Consider the following 25,311-nt stretch of genomic DNA (forward strand, 5'->3'; position numbering starts at 1 on the left):
GCAGCGTTGGAAAAATACCACAGTGGCGGAAATGTATGTGTTTTTGGCACTCTGTTTGTTGATGAAGCACTGTCACAAACATGCAATAAATGACTATTGGAGCAAGGACAAGACAATACCAACACCTTTATTCGGGAAATATATGTCACGAGACAGGTTTCAGATACTCCTCAGGTGTCTACATTTTGGAAGTGTTCAGGACCGAACACCTGATGATAGACTGTGGCGAGTGAGGCACTACATGAACGATGTTATTGGAAAATTCAGAGATTTTTACGTACCAGCACAGAAGCTGGTGGTTGATGAATCTCTCATACTTTTCAAGGGACGTGTTCCATTCAAACAGTACATTCCCTCAAAACGAAACCGATTTGGCCTGAAATTTTTTGTTCTTTGTGATTGTGAGACAGGATACGTGTTACACATGATTCTGTACTCGGCTAGTGATGTAGACATTCCCGGTAACGACGAACATGGATTCTCGGGGAGTGTAGTGAAGACCATCATGGCTCCGTGGATGAACAAGGGACACATTTTATACACAGATAATTACTATACAAGTCCCTTGCTAGCTCGGTTCTTGCTAGAAAATAGAACCGGATTGGTTGGTACAGTAAAGCCACAACGAAGGGAAATGCCTGTGTTTGACAACGACATTGCAGTTGGTGAGTGTCAGAGAAGGAAAAGTGATAACATTCTGTCAGTTCGGTGGAAAGACAAAAGAGAGGTGAACTTGTTGACAACAATTCATGATGGAACAATGGTGAACAGTGGGAAAGTGAGCCATAAAACAAACGCACCACTATATAAGCCAGACTGTGTTTTAGACTATAATATCAACATGCGGTTGATTGATAAATCAGACATGATGATTGGCACTGCAGAGTGTGTGCGGAAGACATGTAGGTGGACGAAAAAAGTGTTCTTCCATCTTGTGGACATGAGCATGCTGAACTGTTTCAACATGTACCTTGTGAGAACTGGACGTAAGCCCACTTTCCGTGACTTTGTATTTGATGCTGCAATACAGTTATTAGGAAAGTTTGCAAAAGATGTCCCAGGTATTCAGCGGCCCATCATAAACCCACTGTTGCAGCATGCTGGTACTCCACGCCTCGCTCACACTGAAGGCTTCCTAGCACACAAACTTAAGTATTTGCCACCTGGTATGAAGCGTGCAATAGCCCAACGTGATTGCTTGGTGTGTAAAACAACGACACGTAGAGACAAGAAACGGAAGCTTGTGCAAACATGGTGTGAAACGTGTGGTATCCCATTATGTGCTGTCGACTGCTTCAATGACTACCACAGTCTAGAAATCTTCTAAGTGTGCTTCAAAGTGTGTATAGCGTGTGCGAGTGTGTAAATATGTAAACATATAAGCAGAACATATAATATAATAGACTGTAATGACATATTATATTGCCGTAATTGAAAACATTTGTGTGCGCCTGTGTATACTCAAATATGCAACAATTATTGATACAAAATATGTTCAAACAGTATTTGAAACACAATTAGTGAAAAAAATTAGATAAAATGCGCTTAGACATTGTAAATAAATAGCGCGAAAATATATTTGTGGCAACTCAGGCTGTTTGAGGACCGCGCGCAACATCTCCCGGGCGTGTACTGCATGAGCGACCATGCAGATTGTGACGTCATCGCAGAGCTTCTCGGCTCTATTGCAACAAAAGTAAGTACAATAGAATTTTTTTTTTATTTTTCCCGTGATCAGTGAACAGAACTTAACAGATTAGCAAAAAAAAAAAAAATTTTTTTTTTTTCAAAATGACATGCGCCTGTGTGGATAGCAGGATATTAGACCCCGAGCATGTTAAGGGTTAAGGCAATGTCTGGGATGCTCCCGGACACAGGTTTGAATCCTCATCACGGCCCTTGTGGATTTGTTCATTTGATGCATCACGTTATTGTGATCTGTGTGTGTGATGATGTAAGGGCGAAGAGGGAGAACGGCCTGTTGACATAGCTCGGGTGCAGGGGGAGGGTTGTGTACAAGCCTGGTTTGTGCCTCGGAGAGGCTATGGGATCCAGTAAGATCGTCCTTCCTTTCCTCCCTAGAATCTGGATGTAGTAGGTGCTCAATTGTCAAAAGTGAAAAAATTTGGTTTGTCTTCCGAATGCACCATATCGGTAAATTTTTTAATAATCTTTTAAAAATAGTAAATGCCACTATTTTTCCAAAATTATTACAAGATCTATTATTCTAATAAGGGTTTGATAAAATACAGTAGACTGCCTACTGGTTTTTGGTTGCCAGTTTCCTCAAGTAAATTTCCGTGATTTACACACAAATTTATATACATACAAATACATATACACACATATATAATATATATATATATATATATATATATATATATATATATATATATATATATATATATATATATATATATATATATATATATATATATATGCATATAAATAAAAAAACAAGTAAATGTAAATAATTTTACCTTGCACCTAGATCCACCAAGCCTGTATGGCGCGCGTTTCAGTACTTCGGAAATCTAGAACTATCTAGAATCTCTAATCTGCAATGAAACAATACATATTATTGCACTTACCAAAACATGGATGAATGTAGAAAATACAGAACTATTAGCTGAATATCAAATAAATGGATTTAATCTATTTCACACAGATAGATATTTTAGACCATGTATGTTAGGTAATACCTAACATACACGCCTCCACACACACCACATTTGAAATGTAGTCTCAAAAAGACTACATTTCAACAGCAAAGATTACTCCATAAAAAAATAATTAAATTATTGACCAACATGAGAGAGGGTTAACCAACATGAGAGGGTTGTGTTGATTGCCTGAAAATATTTAAATTGTTTAATGTATTGAATGGCATTTTTCAAGTTACAACATTTTTTAAATTACTGAACGAGGTTCTAGGCTTTGCTAGGCTTAATTCAATTATTACAGATAAGCCTAACCTAGCCTAGAACCCAGTGGGTTTTCTTCCTATTGGGGAGTGTTGTACATGCCTCGCCTCCACATACACACTAGCACAGCCAGGCCTCGCCTCCACATACACACTAGCACAGCCAGGCCTCGCCTCCACATACACACTAGCACAGCCAGGCCTCGCCTCCACATACACACTAGCACAGCCAGGCCTCGCCTCCACATACACACTAGCACAGCCAGGCCTCGCCTCCACATACACACTAGCACAGCCAGGCCTCGCCTCCACATACACCAGCACAGCCAGGCCTCGCCTCCACATACACACTAGCACAGCCAGGCCTCGCCTCCACATACACACTAGCACAGCCAGGCCTCGCCTCCACATACACACTAGCACAGCCAGGCCTCGCCTCCACATACACCAGCACAGCCAGGCCTCGCCTCCACATACACACTAGCACAGCCAGGCCTTGCCTCCACATACACACTAGCACAGCCAGGCCTCGCTTCCACATACACACTAGCACAGCCAGGCCTCGCCTCCACATACACCAGCACAGCCAGGCCTCGCCTCCACATACACACTAGCACAGCCAGGCCTCGCCTCCACATACACATTAGCACAGCCAGGCCTCGCATCCACATACACCAGCACTGCCAGGCCTCGCCTCCACATACACACTAGCACAGCCATGCCTCGCCTCCACATACACACTAGCACAGCCAGGCCTCGCCTCCACATACACACTAGCACAGCCAGGCCTCGCCTCCACATACACACTAGCACAGCCAGGCCTCACCTCCACATACACCAGCACAGCCAGGCCTCGCCTCCACATACACACTAGCACAGCCAGGCCTCGCCTCCACATACACACTAGCACAGCCAGGCCTCGCCTCCACATACACCAGCACTGCCAGGCCTCGCCTCCACATACACACTAGCACAGCCAGGCCTCGCCTCCACATACACCAGCACTGCCGGGCCTCGCCTCCACATACACCAGCACTGCCAGGCCTCGCCTCCACATTTAAACCAACCAAGCCCACAAATACGTCAACATGGACCAGCATTACACCGTCTAACATACTCTGTCAGATGTAACAACTAAATTTGTGAATTCAAGACCTAATCTATTGTATAACACAGTGTTAGTACGAGAAAAACATTACTTACATTCGAAGCCGTGTTTTAAAATGGCGGCGGTCTTGTTGTACTGACACTCCAAACTGTGTGTTCGTTTGCGTATGATGAACGTGTGACAATTTACTACAACAATTATTTAATTATTCTTATTCTTTATTTTACTATTTTTAGGGTACATGAAATTTCAAACTTATTTGCACACAATAATATAATTGCATTGTTATAACCTTTATATATTACAGAAAATACGATGACATGAACGAAGTCAAAGTGAAGTTGAAGTCAAAGTCATTCGCCGAACGTATTAGTCATTTTTTTCCTCCCAAACGATAGGGGATAACAAATCCACAGAGAATATAAGTGTACAGTAAAGTCAATTTTATTCAGGAAAGTACATACATAGTTGATTTACAAACATAATGTTGGATTTATAGATAGAGCTAGTGCATATAATACCTAAAGCCACTATAGTAGGCATAGCATTTCAGGCAACCGGGCAGTATATATGGACCCCTTACTCAAATCTCTGAATATGTTAGATATTAAGTCCCTGCACATACTCTCATGTGTATTTTATATATATAAAACACTGCACTGTAATGTCAATCCTGACCTTAAAAGCTTCCTAGAAGGTTGTAACAGATCCCATGAGCACCACACAGAAACAAATACCTATTTGATATTCCAAGAGTACGACTTAGTCAAAATAGAAATGCTTTACAAATCAAGGGACCTCGAATGTGGAATGACCTTCCCAATTATGTTAAAAACTGTACCTCTCCCAACCAGTTTAAGATAAATAAAGATAAATTTATAAGTTAAGAAAAATTCCACAAATCAACAACCCTGTTACTGACCCAGTATTTACCCAAGTCTTTCCTAAATCTAAACTTATCCAATGTATACCCATTGTTTCGTGTTCTATCTTGTGTTGACAATTTTAATACCCTATTAATATCCCCTTTGTTATATCCATTCAGGATATAAAAAGAGTAAAAAGAGTATACACATTTTTGTTTTGACGCTTAAGGTTATTGTGAGTACTCATCGCCTGCCTAGAAACTGGAATTCTGGTTGATCTCGAACCCATTGATAATGTGATTTAGTTTATTCTGCCGTTTAAAGAAAAAAAAGAGCATATCAATGTTATATCACAGAAAACGAATTTATCATAAACTCATGTATTTGTCTTACAGGCTATGGTGCCAATGTCAGAATTGTCAAAATGATGTACTTTGCATACATCAGATCTTTAGTGGATTATGCTGCACCTCTGCTTGTTTTGATGCCTGAAAGAAAGCTTGGAGGGCTTGAAAAATTGCAGAACGAAGCCTTGAGGATAATCCTTGGGTGCCCTCGTACCAAAAAGATACTTAATATGAGAAAGGAACTTAATATTCTGAGCGTTTTTGATCGTGTTACTGAAATTAACTGTCAAATTGGTATAAAAATGCTTAGGCTAACTCATCCTAATCCTTGCACAGAAGCCCTCCAGAATTTCTTTATTGCAGATCAGCATTGTTCCAAATGGATAACAAAAACTGGAACTCAACTCAGAATATATGGGGTTCATGATTTGTACCAAGAGAAACAACAACGGCACTTTCCTGCACCGTAGGAGGTTACACCCTTTCCAGTTTTAATCCCTCCCTTTCCACCCAAGAAGCAAATTAGAGATCAGCCCAAGCTTCGTCTTGAGGCAAAGCTCAACGCCTTAAGCCATATTGATGCTCTGTCCACAGAGCATTCTCTCTCTCAAATTATATACACTGATGGTTCCCTAAACCGCACCACGGGTGCAGCTGGAAGTGCAGTTGTACTGACAATGGGCGATGGCCTATACTTTGAGTCGGGAGTCCGTATAAACAACTGGGCTTCTACCTTTCAGACTGAACTATTTGCCTTGATCCTTGCACTGAAATGTGAACAAGTCTCAAAACTTGATACATTAATTGTAAGTGACTCCTAATCATCCTTAAATGCTCTCAACTCTTTAAGACATAACTGTAACATGCTTGTGTCGGAAGCTAGACACAAATACAACAAAATTATTAAGGATGGTAACAGAGTCCATTTCATGTGGTCTCCATCTCATGTTGGGCTCCGAATGCATGATAGAGCTGATAAGTTAGCCAAAGAATCTGCCTTTAAAGGAGCCGTTGAGTGTAACCTTGGATTGTCAATGACCAATCTGAGAGCAGCAGTACACCGAGAACTTCAACAAGATCTTGTAGATCTGAGGCAAAGTGAAATTGACACCAGTAATTCCATCTATCATCATACTATCATGCAAGAGGAGCCACACATCTATGGATCATCCAATAAAATCAGCAGACTTCTAGATGTTACTACTGCTCGGCTTAGACTCGGTTACAAGTATCTCTGGGAATTCTCATTATCTGCTGATGTAGACCTGACCAAATGTAAACTGTGTCAACAAAATTATTCGCACACCCTCCGTCACTATGTGATGGAGTGCGAAAAGATACATGAATTTAGAGACAATTCTATAACCAATGTTCCAGCGATGTGTCAATATTTCATTCAAAATGATCTGCTACCAGAAATTTTAGCCAAATATCCTCAGTTTGCTAACTGTAGATAACAACTAAGTGATTGTAACCTATCGACCGCTGCCCACTGGATGGGGGGCGGTGTGCAGGACAAACATATAAATTTTGATACTAGCTCTCCACATATGTCAGTTGCTTAATTTAGAACCTGTACTTGAGGTCGATCTCGAACCCATTGTTGATGTGATGACTTATATTGAATTTTGTAACTAGCTCATCAAGATTGTAACTTGCTTAGCTAAATGAATTGTGGGGTTCAGTCCCTGAGCCCATTATGTGCCTCTGTAACCCTTTCCACTACCGCCCACAAGATGGGTATGGGGTGCATAATAAATGAACTAAACTAACTAACTCATATTGAACTGTTCCATCTCATGTTGGAATAGTGCTCAACGAGGTGGCGGATGACTTGGCCAAACGTGCCACATCAAAACCACAAGTTGACATTGAATGTGAATTAACAATGAGACAAGTAAGATTTATACTAATACATTTATACTAACTCTGTTGAGCGTTAACCATTTATACATCAAATCTGTTGATGTGAGCACTTTAGTTTAGTCTGCCGTTTAAAGAAAAAAAGAGCATATCAATGGTATATCACAGAAAACGAATTTATCATAAACTCATGTATTTGTCTTATCATATTGAACTGCATTCATATTTTTAATATATAACAATATGAATATACAAATTTCTGTAAATCCCCTACCATGTTGGAATCTGTGGAAATGAATGAGCAAATGTGCTGGCTGAAGGCGCTGAAAGAAACCACATTGGTTTCATTTTGGATACAAATGTCCATGGAGATTCAAAATGGAAACTAATTATATAGTTGAACCTGCAGAGAGGAGTTTAAGAATCTGTGTTGAGAGTGATGGACACAGCCTTCACAATTATACTTCAGAGAATGTAAACATCTAAGAGTCATTAGAAATATGTGTAGAATAATAAACCCTACATTGTTTGAGTTAGGGAAAACACCATTTGTCATATATAGATACTAGCTGTTCCTAAAGATTCACCCATTTTGCACCAGCAAGATAACATATAAGATTTTAAGAGTTGACGAATGTTAATCTTCTTGTTTGATAAACTGTGAACTTGAGACATAGTTAATAAGAACATTCCAATATATAACACAACAAAAAGTTTTCAGATTCTTTCACACCACTTTCCAGCAACTTTTATAATTTATATAAATTATTTTAGGGAATAATACATAAATTATATATTTCAACATGATATAGTGTTTAGTTTTATTTTTGAATAAGGCAAAAGTTGGACAGCTTTTCAATTCATTAGGGAGTGAGTTCCATAGTCTCCTAATCTCCTAATTTTTATGTAATATCAAACAACCTTATCATTGTGTTCATTGCTGTCTTCTTTTATGTGCTAGCCATATGCTGTATTGTGACTACCATTTTTTGTCAACTACCATTCAAGCTGTCATTGCAACCAATCTTATATTGTTTCTGCTGTATTGTGCCTACCAATTTTTTAGTCAACTACCATTCAAGCTGTCATTGCAATCAATCTCAGCTACCTATGTGCTTTAATATACTGTACCTACAATTTTCTCTCATCTTTTTTTCATTTCATGTAATCTGTTATCATTTTTTGTCTATAATTTTTGCAAGTATTTACCTCCTTAAAATTTTCTTAGATTAAGGACCTGCCCGAAACGCTGCGCGTGCTAGTGGCTTTACAAGACTGTAATTACCATATTTGTATCCTCACATTCCTTATGTACATTCTTGTATATGCATAAATAAATAAATAAATAAATAGTGGAATGCATAAGGAGTCAAATTGTGTTAAAAAGAGCGATTTTTAGAAAATTTGGAAAACTACTTTTTTCTGTTCATATTATAACTAAATGGATTTTAAAGGTTTCACTCAGCCAATATATATCATTCACAATTTATTAATGAATTTTACAAAAAAACACCATAAATTTTATATTTAAACATGTAAAAACTATTTGTTTTACATTTGGAACAAAATAATTGTAGAAAAACAATTTAAACTGAAACCTTTGTGTTTGGATTTTTTGAGTAAAAGTTTCTCAAAGGCTCTCCTGCACCATTCTCAATGCAAATCATTCCCACACCTATGGGAAGAGATAGGCGAACGTTGCCTAGATGATTTGTGTTTGCTGGGAAGGCAGCATCCAAGGACCCTTCCTGTTTCTTATATACATCAATGATCTGCCTAATGTCTCTAACATGCTTAAACCTGTTTTGTTTGCTGATGATACTACTCTCATTTACTCTGACCCTGAACCCACTCTTATTAAATAATGTTGTAAACAATGAATTAAAAAAAAATCCACTTACGTATGTCAACCAAGAAACTCACACTAAACATAGAAAAGACCTACTACATCTTATTTGGAAGCAAATCAACAAATGCAATTCAGGTTCAGATACATAATGTAAACATTAGCAATAAAAATGATGGAAAGTTCCTTGGCCTATACAGATTCAGATTCAGATGTTTATTCAGGTAAGGTATATACATACAAGTGATGTTACATTAATGGATTGATATATAGATAGAGCTAGTACATACAATGCCTAAAGCCACTATTACGCAATGCGTTTCGGGCAAGAAAAACATTAATATCTAGAACTTAATACTAATTGAGCATAAAGAATAAAAAGTGTTGAGAACAAATACAAATAAAGATAAAAAAAGGGGGAACATGACTGAAAAAGCAGCACAAATACAATAGGTTGACAAACAGAGTTGATTAAAAAAAAAAGAAAATAACAGACATGGGTTGACAATAGAGGAGTGAGGTAGATTACAGGGAATTTATTAGGTAGTGTTTAGTTTTTATCTTAAACTGGTTGAGAGAGGTACAGTCTTTAACATGGTTGGGAAGGTCATTCCACATTCTGGGCCCCTTGATTTGCAGAGCATTTCTAGTTTGATTAAGACGTACTCTAGGAATATCAAAACTGTATTTATTTCTGGTGTGGTGCTCATGGGTTCTGTTACAACCTTCTATGAAGCTTTTAAGATCAGGATTGGCATTATAGTTTAGCGTTTTATATATGTATAATACACATGAGAGAATGTGCAGTGACTTAATATCTAACATATTCAGAGATTTGAGTAGGGGTACCGAGTGATGTCTGGGGCCAGAGTTGGATATTGTTCTAATAGCAGCTTTGTGTTGGGTAATTAGAGGACGTAAGTGATTTTGGGTAGTAGAACCCCAAGCACAAATACCATAGTTGAGATAAGGATAGATAAGGGAGTAATAGAGAGTCACCAGGGCAGGGCGTGGTACATAATATCTGATCTTAGAAAGAATGCCCACAGTTTTTGAAACTTTTTTTGATATATTTAGAATGTGTCCCTGGAAATTCAGCTTGTGGTCAATGAGAATGCCAAGGAATTTGCCATCTAATTTGTTACAAATTTGGGTATTGTTTATTTTGAGATTTATATGACTAGAGGATTTATTGCCAAACAGAATATAGAAAGTTTTGTCAATGTTAAGGGTGAGTTTGTTGGCAGTTAGCCAAAGATGGACTTTATTTAGCTCAGTATTTACTGTGGCATTTAGAGTAAGAGGGTCAGGACTGGAGTAAATGAAGGTTGTGTCGTCAGCAAATAGAATTGGTTTGAGGTGTTGGGAGGCATTTGGAAGGTCATTAATGTAGATGAGAAAGAGGAGAGGGCCAAGTATGCTGCCCTGAGGAACACCAATGTTGATGGGTAGGGTGGGAGAAATTGTATTATTCACAGAAACATATTGGAGCCTGTCAGTAAGGTAAGACTCGAGGTATTGTAGGGAGTGTCCTCTGACTCCATAATGATGTAATTTAAGAAGAAGGTTATGGTGGTTGACAGTATCAAAAGCTTTACGCAGGTCCACAAATAACCCAACAGGGAACTCCTTTTTATCAAGAGCTGTATGAATCGAGTTAAGCATACTAATAAGTGCATCGTTAGTGCTTTTTTTGGGTCTGAAGCCATATTGGCAAGGGCTAAGTATATTGAGTTTGGCTAGATATGAGTAAAGCTGCTTATATATAAGTTTTTCAAAATTTTTTGACAAGTTTGGCAGGATTGATATAGGTCTGTAGTTGTTAACATCTGTGGGGTCACCACATTTGTGGACAGGCGTTACTCTCGCTTTTTTTAGAATATCTGGAAAGGTTTGGAGTTCAAGTGACTTGTTGAAGAGCAAAGCAATGGCAGGGGCTAAAGATCTGGAGGCTTTTTTGTAAATTAAAGTTGGTATCTCCTCAAGGGCACCAGACTTGGTTTTAAGGGAAAGGATTATCTCATTGACGTCAGTGGAGTTAATAGGCTTTAGGTACAGTGACTGTGGATAGTTACCTGTAAGATAGTCCTTATTGTCAGTACTGGAAGATGGAATATCATTTGCAAGGGACGAACCAATGGAAGAGAAGAACCTATTGAACTCAATAGCAGAATCAGAGGCTGAAAGCTGACCATCGTTATTAGACAGGAGAGTCGGTTTGTTATTTAATGATTTCTTTGATCCCAATATTTGTGAAATTGTGCTCCAAGTTTGTTTAATGTTGCTCTTTATTTGAGTAAATTTATCTTCGTAGTATTTAGTTTTGGCTCGTCTAATTATCTTAGATAGCAATAATGAGTAATTCTTTGAGAATTCTTTGGAGACAATTCCTAACCTATACTTCTTCTCAGGGTCGTGTTTTTTGTTAATGGATTTCAGTATTCCCTTTGTAAGCCAAGGATTGTTAAGCCTTTTGCTTGTGACTTGTTTTGTAAGCCTAGGACAGTGGGTGTTATAAAGGCTAAGAGTTGTTTGTAGAAAAGATTGCACTGCTAGGTTGATGTCCCCTATGTTACCTAACTCGGACTCCCAGTTGACATTATCAGCAGCAGTTATAAAATTGTTTATAGCAGTTTCATTGTGCAGCCTAAAGCTTAACTCCCTTGTTTCTAGAATGAATTTATGTTATGAATTTTCTCTTGTCTATACCTAGACAAGAGACTCATCTTCAGCACCCACATACAACACATAACTAAATAGGTTTCTAAAACTGTTGGTATATTCTCTAAGATTAGATATTATGTACCCTACTCTGCTCTCCTCTCACTCTATTATGCACTTATCTATCCCTATCTTACTTATGGTATCTGTGCTTGGGGATCAACCTCTGCAAACTATCTCAAGCCCATCACCACCCAGCAGAAATCTGCTCTCAGGATAATAACAAACTCTGCTTTCAGACAACACACAGTTCCCCTGTTTAAATACCTAAACATGCTAAACATAAATTCACTCCATACATTCTCTTGTGTCAATTACATTTATAAAACCCTTTTTTTAAGTGCAAACCATGTTCTGAAACTCTTCCTGGACAGATGTAATAGAACACATAATCACCCCACCAGACATAAATATATCTTTGATATCCCCAGAGTCAAACTAAATCTGTGTAAACACTCTATGCAAATATAGGGACCTAGACTATGGAACTCACTCCCTAATGAATTGAAAAGCTGTCCAACTTTTGCCTTATTCAAAAATAAAACCAAAAAGTACCTAATTTCATCTTCATAGTCTTCTACCTTGAGCTTTATCGTCGCTCTGTTTCTAGAGCTACCCAATCCCCCATTCTTTGTACCTAAGGCATATTTTTTACCATTGTGATCTTAGATCATCTGATATCAGGGTTATTGTATTGAGTACATATTCTACTGCATTATTTCTTGTTATGATCCTCATATTGTGCTTCAGTGAACCAATGTATAACCCTGAGATGTTTTCCTAATTGTACCTAATAATCCTTGTTCATTATTGTGTATTGTTATTATTGTGTATTATTCTAATCTGCTTTTGTGTCAAAAATTCTTGCAATGTAACTGTAACTTTCTTTCTCTCAATTTTACTGTTATTATTCTACTTAAAATCATCTGTACTTGTAAAGTAAAGCTGTAAAGTACCTTTAAACATTATTTGTCAATTTTACTGTTAGTTCTCTAAAAATTATCTGTTAGTTTAAGGATCTATTGCTCTAAGGTTAGTTTAAGGACTTGCCCGAAACGCTATGCATGCTAGTGACTTTACAAGAATGTAATTTCAACTTAAACTCTATGTTCTCTGTTAACCCCCAATGTACTTTCTTGTATATATATAAATAAATAAATAAATACATAAATAAATAAATAAAAGATTCAGGAACTGAACCCCATAGTTCGTTAACTAAACAAGTGGCAATTTGTTGAAGCTAGTTAAACAATTGTTAATGTTTTATACACATGTGCATACATATACAGACATTTACATAAATACATATACATATCGATACTCTATTTTATGTCACAAATGATTCAACAAGAGGCTCACAACGGTCACTATACAAGGCACTCTACATCTATGGTGAGTCTCACAGTTACTAGTCTTGCTCCACACCCACCCAACTGGGCGGCAGTTTTACAGTCATGGGCATGCTTTCCCTACAGTAAACAAATTTTGGATATTTCGCTAAGATTCCCGGCAGTACATCATTATGAATGAAGTACTTAGACATTTCTTGGACTCCGTTCAAGGTGTTATCTCTGAACTACGCGATTTTTTCACATTCCATTATATAATGACGAAAAGTATTGCGAGTAGTTCCGCTGACAGAGTTTACATTTAGTTAAATCTACATCTGCAGATGTTTCAAACTCCCAGAGGTACTTGTAGCCGAGCTAAGCCTATCAGTGGTAACATCGAGAAGTCTTCTTACCTTATTGGATGACCCATAGACGTGCGGTTCTTCCTGCATAATAGAATAATGATAGATGGAGCAACTGGTGTGAATTTCACTTTGCCTCAAGTCTAAAAGATTTTTTTTATGTTCCCGGAATATTACTGCCCTCAGGCTGCTCAAAGGCAGTCCAAGATGGTAATCAATTCCTTCTTTATGAGCAAACGCTTTGGCTAGCTCATCAGTTTTATCATGCATTCGGAGACCAATATGGAAGAGAGACTAACTAATTAAAAAAAAAATCAGGATACAACATAGTCGCCAGGCAGGTTTGGATGGCCATGATCCAAGGTTGTACTCGCTAGGCAGGTTTGGATCGTCATGATCCAAGGATGTACTCTCTAGGCAGGTTTGGATGGCCACGATGCAAGGATGTACTCGCCAGGCAGGTTTGGATGGTCACGGCACAAAGATGTACTCGCCAGACAGGCTGGGATGATCATGATGCAAAACTGTACTATTTATGGATGGTCATGGTACAAAGAGGAACTTGATTCAAAGAAATGTTCAAATTATCCCAGAAATAAAGACTTTAATAAAATGCATAACTTATTGCATTTTAATGCGTTATGCATTTTCAATTGATATATAAATTTGATTTTAATTGCAATATTTTATCTCTTTTTCTTTTACAGTGAAAACATTGTTAAGAGCAACAGCAGTATCTGATGAGTACAGCAGCTGTAGCAAGACCAAGCGACAGAGCAGTGCCTGAGAACAGCAGCAGCATCACAGGAAGAAGCTGCACATCTATAAGTACTCTACAGCAGCAGCAGCAGTTGTGGCCAGAGCCAAAGATGAGTCACCACCACCACAATGGCCACAGGAAACAACACAACAAGAAAGTCAGGATTAACAGGGCGAGGAAGAGGCAGAGTTTGGTGACGACTTCTGCTGTGTTGCGACTGTTTATTGTGATGGCTGCTACGGTGTCTCATGTCCACACCCTGGCTCTCCCGGCCCCTGCTGACTCTCTGCCTCCCCCGGCACCGGCTGATACTCTGCCTCTCCCGGTCCCTGCTGACACTCTGGCTCTCCAGGCCCCTGCTGACACTCTGGCTCTCCCGGCCCCTGCTGACACCGAGCTTGTTAATATGGTGCCTGATGGCATGGTGACTGTTGACATGGTTCCTACTAACACTCTGCCTGTTGGCACGGTGCTTGCTGATATCCTGCCGGTTGAAACTTTATCTACTGACCATCTGCCTGCTAACATGGCACCTGCTGATACTGCATCAACTACTTCAGCACGAGTTGACCAAATACTAATAGATTCAGCATCTGATGACTCATCACCTGCTGACCCATCACCTGCTGATCCATCACCTGCTGACCCATCACCTGCTGATCCATCACCTGCTGACTCATCGCCTGCTGATCCATCATCTGGTGACCCATCACCTGCTGATCCATCACCTGCTGACCCATCGCCTGCTGATCCATCATCTGGTGACTCATCACCTGCTGACCGGACAACTGCCTACCTGTTTCCATCTACTCTGCCCTCAACTTATCCAACTCGTCAAGGTATGTGTTATCATGTTATGAACAAGGCTGTTCTTCATAATTTAAAATAACAGAGGCTCATTAACGTAGGTGAAATTGCACACCAGATGAGAACAGATTACTTACAAAAGCACATGAGGCATGTTAAGTATGCAAATGAAAGTTTATGATTAAGTAAACAGTCAGCATATGCAAATTGACCAGTAGGCATGTAATGTGTTAAGCTTACATGGGGAATTGAATGTATTAGTTAATTCTTATTTGTGATGGCAGCATTTTGAAATGTTAGTACCTAATTTGGAATAACATACAAATCCTGTTATATGTCTATGTAATAACGTATCAAGAAACTAGGCTAATGTCTTGATATGCTTCATGCATTAGGTTGTAGTTTTTCTTGTGATTCACAGAGATTAGTGTAATAGATCATAAGCAGTTTGTAAGCATAGTTACCATACCTTAAGAGTTATAAAGTAATTGAACAGAGGTGCCCTATGTCCATATAACTTTAATTTAATGATCGACAGAGTTGTCATGAAATTTCATACACCAGCTGAAGGTGCAATTCTGCTACATTTCCAGCTGTGGTTTAAAGGGACGGATGTATACCACTGATTTCAGAAATATTATACTTTGTAACGGGTTTTTCGTGGGTGCCAATATACTACATACCTGGAGACGTTTCATTGTTATTAGGTATATATAATACATGCTATGTTACCTATTATTTTAGCTACACGTGTCTGTTAAAGTATACTTGGCTACACGGAGTGAGAAAGCTAGCAACTTTACTGCCTCCCAAAGTTGAAAGTCAGTTTGTCTATTGATGTAGTAGATATAGAACATGTACTACTGGGCAACTATTCCAACAATTAATTACCCTTTTTGCCTTTAAGTTAAAAAATTGTTTTAGGGTCAAGTATTCAATAAGTGGGTTACAATTTAAGATAAAAATATTTCCACTGTTTTATATAAAGTAATAAAATTTTTATTGTCAATAAAAATTTGAGAAACTGCATAAGTGACAAAAATCTTGTAAACTCTTTCTATAAGTTTCTAATGAGGGAAAGATTTTTCCACATGGTAGGGAGAAATAACTGTAGAGTAAGCTTTACCATTAAATAATATCAACACAATACAATATCTTGAATTTGGAAATTTTAACACCAGAACGATAGCTAAGTTAATAAAATAAAGTCAACAATTGAATCGCGACAAACACGATTTGTATTATTTGAAATTTAAAGCAGTCTGATCTTTCCACATTTGACACAATTCAATGCTGCACAATAATCACAATTATGAGCACATTAAATTTATTATCAAACTATAAAGAATTATGTTATCAAGATAATTATTAATAAGTTATTAATAGTAATATTATTAATAATTATTTACCATTTACCACTGAATGTGTAAATATAGAAAATGTTAAGGAATGGGAGCTTGCTGCTCCAAAATTACATCGGAATTTGACATAGAGTTACTTAGGCCAAAAACTGAACACTATAAATCGTAGCGGCTGGCAAAATGTTCGTACTCTGTTTTCTGTTAGTGGGTCCTCGTGTAGGGTAATTTCAGGTAATTTAGTACATCAGTTTAGAACGTTAGAAACGTATGAGAAAATGGGCTGGAGCAGCGAGCAGCCCTTCGCCTGCATCATATGGATACTTAAATCCCTGTTATTGGGTCGGTATAAGAGGGATTGACTGAACACTTTACCTCTCTCCCTAATATTAACTTGATATACTTATGCAACTACAATGCTCTTCACCTGACAATTTATAATCATTACTGACTATGTCTTGAAGTTTGAGTTAAAGAGGCAGAAATGGACCTCAGGAATCCTCAAGTTGTGCCTTCGGCCTGTAATCTGACGTTACAGTGATTGTCAGGTGAGTATAACATCTCTATCTCTATGCACATATTATCTGGATCCATTTATTCATGTATAATTATATATTCAGATGATGAGTCATAATAACGTGGCTGAAAAATGTTGACCAAACCACTTACTAGAAATTTAAGCGACGACGACATTTCGGTCCGTCCTGGACCATTATCAAGTCGATTGTGATGAGACGCGTGAGGCAAGGGCATTAAGTAGGCAAGAGAGAAATGAGAAGATGGAAATCTTAGAGGAAGATAAGAGCAAGGCGAAAGGTACGGAAGGTAAGGTGTAATAAAGGGTGTAATAATAGGAATAAGAGAGGGATCGTAAGAGAAAGAAAAACAAAGATAAAAGGAAGGGTAGGATTATGTTAGGTCACGTTTGTTAGAAAATGTAGACCATTTGAGCACATACTGTGAAAGGGAAGAGTCAACTACAACAAAGCCAGGACTAGGTTGTGTATCAGAGCCGATTCGACAAGACGGCGTCTGTGTAGTGGTAGGAAAGATTATTTTAGAGGAAGACCAATGAATAGGATGATTAGGATCTCTAACATGACAGAAGAGAGCATTGTTTGTGTCTGCGGACTTAACTCTTCTTTTGTGTTCCTTTTGTCTGTCATTTAGTGTTCGGCCAGTTTCACCAATGTATTGGAGAGGACAAAACGAACAGCGAATAGAGTAAACACCAGCAGCATTAGAAGCAGGAGGAGCAGTGTGAACTAGATTGCTACGAGGAGTGTTAGTTTGTCGAAAGACGAGCTTTATGTCAAGAGGACGAAAGGTATTAGTAGGAGTTTTGAGTTCAGAAATGAAGGGAAGGCAGAGCAGTGCTAATTGTGTCGGAAGTAGGTTTAGGATGAAAGAAATTTCGTTTAGCTGGAAAATAGACAGTTGATAAAATAAAACGGGTAACCTAGGCGAGAGAATGATTTGTAGATAAAGGAAATTTCAGAATCAAGAACCTGAGGGTCGCTGATGCGTAGAGCGCGGAGGAAGAGAAACAAGAATATTTTTCTGAAGAGGATGATGGTAGGAAAGGAAATGAATGTACTTGAAAATGGTCCAGGCCGGACAGAAACGTCGTCGTCCCTTCAATTTCTAGTGTGTGATTTGGTCAACATAATTATATATTCTTACTCAAATGCTGGCTACATAGTATAACATCAACCAAACACTGGTAGTGATCTGTTCACACTTGTATGTCTACATAACTTTATTGTGCAATTAGGGCAGACCTTAATAATTTAAAATTCAAATCCCAGTGTACTGATGGAAATTCCCTGATGAAATGATAATTAACGTTAAGCAATAAACTCACTTGTAGGTCTCCGATTCTCGTACATTATATATGAGAATGTATAGTCTTCAACACAATAATGCCTGTAACCTCTTCACTTTCAAACTATGTATTATAAGTTTGGATTAACCACTCTGAAAAAACTCATTAACTTTGATATTTGGGATTACGGAGCATTTTGGTTTCAAATTTCCATTTACATGATACACATGAGCAATGTAAAAATTTTCCATTTGTCCCATTTTACATTCCATGCGGTTGTGATCCATGAGTCTTTCAATTTTTACCGAGTCCTCAGTACTTCAGTTCACACATGAACTTCGTATCGACTGTGCATTCCCTCTCCTCGACGTATACGTCAAGACCAGAGACGCCACCTTCACTACTGACGTCTACACGACACCAACAATCAGGTGTGTGTGTGTGTGTGGATGGCCTCAGTGAGTGACTCTACTGATACAAGAAAAGTGTGATGAACTCATATACACGTAGACCTCTCACCCACTGCACAAACTGCACCCAGCGCACGAAGAATTGGAGAATATGGTACAAGCCCCAGTAAACTATGGATAAACAAAGAAGTGAACACCTGTATTACGAAGTATCTAAATAAATTGTACAACTCCACCCACACCAGCAGTCGCCCCCATGCAAGTTAGTCAGTAAACTAGCCCGACATTCAAGAAAATAGGCAAGCAGGCAGTCAGGCTGACAGGAAGGCAAGATAATAGGCCGGGAGTCAGAAAGGCAGACAGAGGCAAGCGATCTGGAAGGCAGGCCATCAGGAAGGAAGACAGGCTTGCAGAATGGCCAAAAAGCAGGAGGTGAAGCAGAATGACAATCAGGCTGGTAGGTTTGCAAAATGGCTGGCAAGTTGACAGGATGGCATGGAGTCTGGAAGGCAGGATTGCAAGCAGGCTGGGAGGCGTGATTCAGGCGGGAAGGATGAGAGGCAGGTTGGCAGGACAGCAGATTAACTGGCAGGCGAGACGTCCTGCAGACTGGCAGGAAGGCTGGCAGATTGGCTGACAGGCTGTGAGGCACACTGATATCATGGCAAGCAGTGTGTCATGACGGCAGGCAGGCTAGTAGTACGGCAGGTAAGCTGGCAGGCAGGCTGGCAGGAGAGAAGGAAGAACGGCAACAGGCTGGCAGGTCGGAAGACTGGTTGACAGGATGGTTGACAGGACGGCAGTAAGGTTGACAAGATGGCAGGAAAGTTGACAGGATTGCAGGCAATACAGCAGGTTGGCTGACAGGAAGGCATACAGGCTGGTAGGACGTCAGGTAGGAAGCTCAAAGATTGGCGATCAGTCTGTGAGACACGCTGGTATGATGGCAGGCAGGCTAGCAGGATGGTAGGCAGGATGGCAGGACTGCAGGCACACTTGCAGGAGGGTAAACAGGCTTTGATGGTCGACAGAACGGCAGGCAGAGTTGGAAATTTCCAACAGTTATTCTCATCTGTGGGGAAATCTGGCTCCAGTATAATACTAATAAAATGTATAATTTTAAATGTAAAATAATGATAAATTCTAAGATAGGTCGAAGGACCAGAATGAGTAATTAAATGAGAAAATCAGTGACTTATAGATCAATGATTATATAAATAAATTCTATTAATTAAGCAATGACTGTAAATTATATAATTCTAGAGTCAGCCTACCATGACACATTTTGGGGGGTATTCTATAAGATTAATCTATGTGTAACATATATTATGCAATAATGATAATAATTATAATATGCACACACATAGGTAATGAGTAGAATATGTAATGCAAAATACTACTGGAATGCGAAAATTAATAATGCATAAATGGCAGTATCAGATATATAGATATATGTATATGGACTCTGAATAATAAGGTACTATCTACAATGAAAACTGTTAATGTCTCAGCTATGACAGGGGACGTAGATGCAATCCACTGTACGCCAGGCTGGAAACAGTTTGAGATAGTGTTACTTAGCACACGTGAGGGTATGGCGGTCACACGCTTCCTCAGGAGTGTTGCACCATGCTGCAATAATGATAATTCCGTAATTTCCACCCCAAACTAGTATTTACACACATATAAGTTAATATCTAAATATTTGGAGGGGAAAGAACTGCACTTACATGTTATTTTGGGTACGCCCGCAGAGTGACGACATGGCTACCTATATTTATCATATTTAAGAGTTCTATAAATATTAATAAAAGGTAAAATGCCTGCCGAACTGGTGTCCGTGATTCTGGTAAGCTGCGTCCTCAATCTGGCATCGAAGGATGTTCGGATGCCGGCTGGATGAGCAGATTTTTCGGACCGCTTACGGAACACCATAACACCATGCTTCTTGCTGGTAATGGCGAGAGTCCTCTCTCTCCTCCTTCCCCAAAGTCGCGCATGCACAATAGCTCGCCGTGAGGATTCGAGCATAAATTACATTTATTTATTAACGCTAAATAGGGAAGGGGGCGTGTATGAACACTGTTGATGGTTCAGATAAATTCTCTATGTGGTGATGTTTAATTCTCACAGTGCACGTCAGTTAATGTAGACGGCACAAATAAAACAATACGGGCTTGGTGGTGGAAATGATGTTAGATTATGATATGATTTACTGGGACAGCGATTAAGCTGGGTAAAGAAATTCCAGTAAACTATTGTATACTAAAAGTAAACCTATTACTAAATTATTATTCCTAATAAAGGAAAGTAAATGGTTACATTGGTGTTAGATCTACAGGTATGTGGAAATTTTATCCCACGTGCGTGGCTGACGCAACACTACACAATTCTAGGAGAAATTACATGATGTTCCACTACCTAATACAGTAAATTCTACAATACTAAACTACGTATTAGTAGTGTTAGTCAATTATTACTCTTAATACAGGAAATACATCCTGTTGTATTAAGGATTATTAAATGAATAATAGATGTGTATAAAGCCTAATACAGGAAATACATCCTGTTGTATTAGGGATGAGAATAACTGTTGGAAATTTCCAACATCATCCCTAATACAATAGAATGTAATTCCTGTATACACACACTTCACACTCATTTACTAATCCTTAGTACAATGGGATGTATTTCCTGTACTAAACGAAATAATTAACTAACACTACCAATCCGTAGTTTAGTATCACAGAATTCATTTCATTAGGATGTGGAACATCATGTAATTTCTCCTAGAATTGTGGCAGTGTTGCGTCAGCCACCCACGGAGAATAAATTTCCACATATCTATAGATGTAATAGAAGTCCAACCATTTACTTACCTTTATGAAGGATTATTATTTAGTAATAGGTTTACTTTATTTAGTATACAACAGTTTACTGTAATTCCTTTACCATGCTTGATAGCTGTTCCAGTAAATAATATTATAATCTAAAATGATTTCCACCTCCAAAGGATTGTCGTTTTATTTGTGCAGTCTACATTAACAGAGTAGCACTACGAGAAAATATATTACTACATGAAGCATTTATATATGACGTAAATTTTCGTCATAAACACTTCCTTCCCTATTAAACTTCATATAATTAAATATAACTTATTCTCGGGGACCCCACTGGGAGCTATCGTGCATGCGCGTCCCGAGAGGGAAGGGAATTCTCGCCATTTTTGATCAACTGGCAGTACGGTGTTCCGAAGCGGTCCTTACAAATCCCACAATCTAACAAGCATCCGTACATCATCGGCTTCAGATTGAGGACGCAGCTTACCAGAATCATGGACACCAGTTCGGCAGACATTTGTACCTTTTGTATTATTATTTTAAGCTCTAATAATAATTAATATGGATGCAATGTCCTGACGCTGCAGGCGATAAAATAAACCCCATGTAAGTGCTGTTTCTACCCCTCCAAATATTTAGATATTGCATATATGTCTGTGAACATCTAATTTGGAGGGGAAATTATGGAATTTAATTATTATAGCTGGGGGAAAAACTACTGAGAAACCGTGTGACTGTCATGTACTCACGTGTTCCAAGGATCACTATCTCAAGCTGTTTCCAGGCTGTTGTAGAGACTGGACTCCACCTACGACCCTCTGTCACAGCTGAGATTTAATCAGTTTTCATTGTTGATAGTACCTTTTAATTATTGAGAGTCAATACATACTATATTGCATTGATTACTTATTAATCTTTATCGTGCAGTAGTTTTTTTGCATTACAAGTTTTATCATTATCTATGTGTGTACATATTGTCATTATTATTATCATATAATATATGTTGCAAGGAGATTAAACTCATAGAATACCCCCAAGATGTGTCATGGGAAGCTGGTTCTAGATTGTATAGAATTTAGTTACTGCAGAATAGAATATTAGAATTTATTACATATAATCATAGAGATCAATAAGTCACTGGTTCTCTCATTTATCAACGCATTCTGGTCCTTCGAGCTATCTTAGAATTATTATTATTTGCATTTATAGAATTATACACTTTATCAGTATTAAACTAGAGCCAGATTTCCCCACAGGCAGGCTGACATGAGGTCAGGGAAGCTGGCAGAATGGTAAGATGGCAGGCAGGACGGCAGACAAGTTAGCAGGCTGAATGGCAGCCAGGATGGCAGGACGGAAATTAGGCTAACCTGCTTAATGTCTGTCCTAATATCAGGCTATTTAGCAGGACGACAGGCAAGTTGGGAGAACGGCAAACAGGCTGGCAGGCAGACATGTAGGTAGGCAGCCAGAACGGCAGACAGGCTGGCAGGCAGGCTGGTAGGATGGTAGGCAGAACAGTAGGTAAGCTAGCAGACAGGCTGGTAGGTAGGCCGACAGGATGGCAGGCTAGCTGACAGGCAGGTTGGGAAAGGTGGGAGGTGGGCAGATAGGAGGCAGCCTTGAGTTAAGATGGTCAGTAACCACAAATGGTTAATCTGGTTGTGTCTGAGCCTTAAATATATGATGGAGGAATTGTTAAACAGAGCAGTATGTATGGAGTAGTTTGGAACCCTAAAGACATGTTGCGTTTTTATAAGATTAATAATTGCAACTAACTCTAGCAAGCTAGAGTATCAGAACCTTTAGTCAGACCCACCTCTTCCCATGGGCACTTTAGTCGGACCCACCTCTTCCCATGGACACCATTAGTCAGACCCACCTCTTCCCATGGACACTTTAGTCAGACCCACCTCTTCCCATGGACACCTTTAGTCAGACCCACCTCTTCCCATGGACACCAAGGAAGGACTGTGGGAATTTACATATGAGAGCAATATTTAATAAGTTTAATTTTATATGAATAATTATTAAATTTTGGTTAATCATATATTTAATTACATTATAAGTTTATTTTATTAAAAGTAGTGGACTGAATCAGTCTGCAACTGACTCCTCACACACTTGGGGGGGGGGGTGATTATATTTAAAACCATAAATAACTAATCTTAAACAAATCTGTTAATTAAGTTAAGAATTTGTATTTAAGGCGTTGCTTTGCTATATGGTCTTGCTCTCAGTCTGGACGCCAGCCTGCCTACAATATACATTGCAGTAATGCATAGAAAATTTATTGAATTATTAAATCACGAATTAGGGTGATTTATTATCGGGGATACTTACCCATCAGTGCTGGTTGATCATGCCACATAACCATATCAGGCTGGTAAACTAAGAAGGGCCACTCCCTATAACTATCAGAAATGGAACAAGGCACTTCCCTTATTGTAGAAGAAGTCAATCAGCGGAGTGTACCATAGAACCTTAATACTCTTCAAAACTCCAGCCCTGCATCAAGTGTACTCACCTAATTGTGCTTGCGGGGTTTGAGCTTTGGCTCTATGGTCCCGCCTCTCAACTGTCAATCAACAGGTGTACAGATTCCTGAGCCTACTGGGCTCTATCATATCTACGTCTAAAACTCTGTATGGAATCACCCTCCACCACATCACTGCCTAATGAATTCCATTTGTTAACTACTCTGACACTGAAAAAGTTCTTTTTTAACGTCCCTGTGGCTCATTTAGGTACCCAGTTTCCACCTATGTCCCCTTGTTCGCATACCACCCGTGTTAAAGAGTTTATCTTTATCTACCCTGTCAATCCTCTGAGAATTTTGTAGGTAGTGATCATGTCTCACCTTACTCTTCTGTCTTCTAATGTCGTGAGGTGCATTTCTCTCAGCCTTTCCTCGTAACCCATGCCTCTTAGTTCTGGGACTAGTCTAGTGGCATATCTCTGAACTTTTTCAAGCTTTGCCATGTGCTTGACAAGGTACGGGCTCTATGCTGGGGCCGCATACTCCAGGACTGGTCTTACATATGTAGTGTACAAGATTCTGAATGATTCCTTACACAGGTTCCTGAAGGCAGTTCTGATGTTAGCCAACCTCGCATACGCCGCAGATGTTATTCTTTTGATGTGGGCTTCAGGAGACAGGGTTGGTGTGATATCAACTCCTAGATCCTTCTCTCTCTGTCCGTTTCATGAAGGACTTCATCTCCCATTCTGTATCCTGTGTCTGGCCTCCTGTTTCCACGGCCTTGTTTCATTACCTTACATTTACTCGGGTTGAAATTTAGTAGCCATTTGTTGGACCATTCATGCAGTCTGTCTAGGTCATCTTGTAGTCTCATACTGTCTTCCACAGTCTTAATCCTCCTCATAATTTTTGCATCATAAGCAAACATTGAGAGGAGTGATTCTATACTGTGACGGTAAAGCGTTGGTGTTCGGCTGTTTCAAAAGCTAGGGGCAGGGTCTCGTTACATAAAGAAAAAAAAAGAGAAAAAGCTGGAACTTTCGTCTGTGGTAAGGTAATGAGAAGACACACAAAACACAAGTAAATTTAACAATGAAATTTTAATTACGTTAGAAAAACAAGACATGAATAAAATTAAGTATAAAATATAACAGACAAGTCAACAAACAAAATAATAAGAATAATCACTGGCAAATGAAAAGTTACGTTAAGACAAGTGAGTAATAGCAAAGTAAATAATAATGATGATGCCGGAATATTGGCTTCGAGCTGCCACCTCCCTTAGTACACGAAAGCCAAGGCTTAGTCTACCAATGAGAGATGTTAACTGCAAGGAGCACTGGAATATTCTGATGACTCTGGGCCACAGCAGCCCAGACATCAACTTGTGGCGGAGGGTGGAGGGCAGGTGCGACGGGACACCAGCCAATCAGCGACAGGCAGGCAATGGACAAGCAGTTTG

At 39.0% G+C, this 25,311-nt stretch overlaps 1 protein-coding gene across 1 annotated transcript in view; it reads left to right on the forward strand.

Moving 5' to 3' along the window:
- LOC138358241 (uncharacterized) overlaps window positions 1-25,311 on the forward strand; it is a 140,756-nt gene that overhangs the window by 61,270 nt on the left and 54,175 nt on the right. The window contains exon 2 of the mRNA XM_069315949.1: window positions 14,075-14,966. Coding sequence (XP_069172050.1) covers window positions 14,108-14,966 — 859 coding nt within the window. The 5' untranslated portion in view covers window positions 14,075-14,107. The remainder of the gene's footprint in view (window positions 1-14,074; window positions 14,967-25,311) is intronic.

This window comes from Procambarus clarkii, chromosome 7 (genome assembly GCF_040958095.1).
Source record: "Procambarus clarkii isolate CNS0578487 chromosome 7, FALCON_Pclarkii_2.0, whole genome shotgun sequence".
Classification (NCBI taxonomy): Eukaryota; Metazoa; Arthropoda; class Malacostraca; order Decapoda; family Cambaridae; genus Procambarus; species Procambarus clarkii.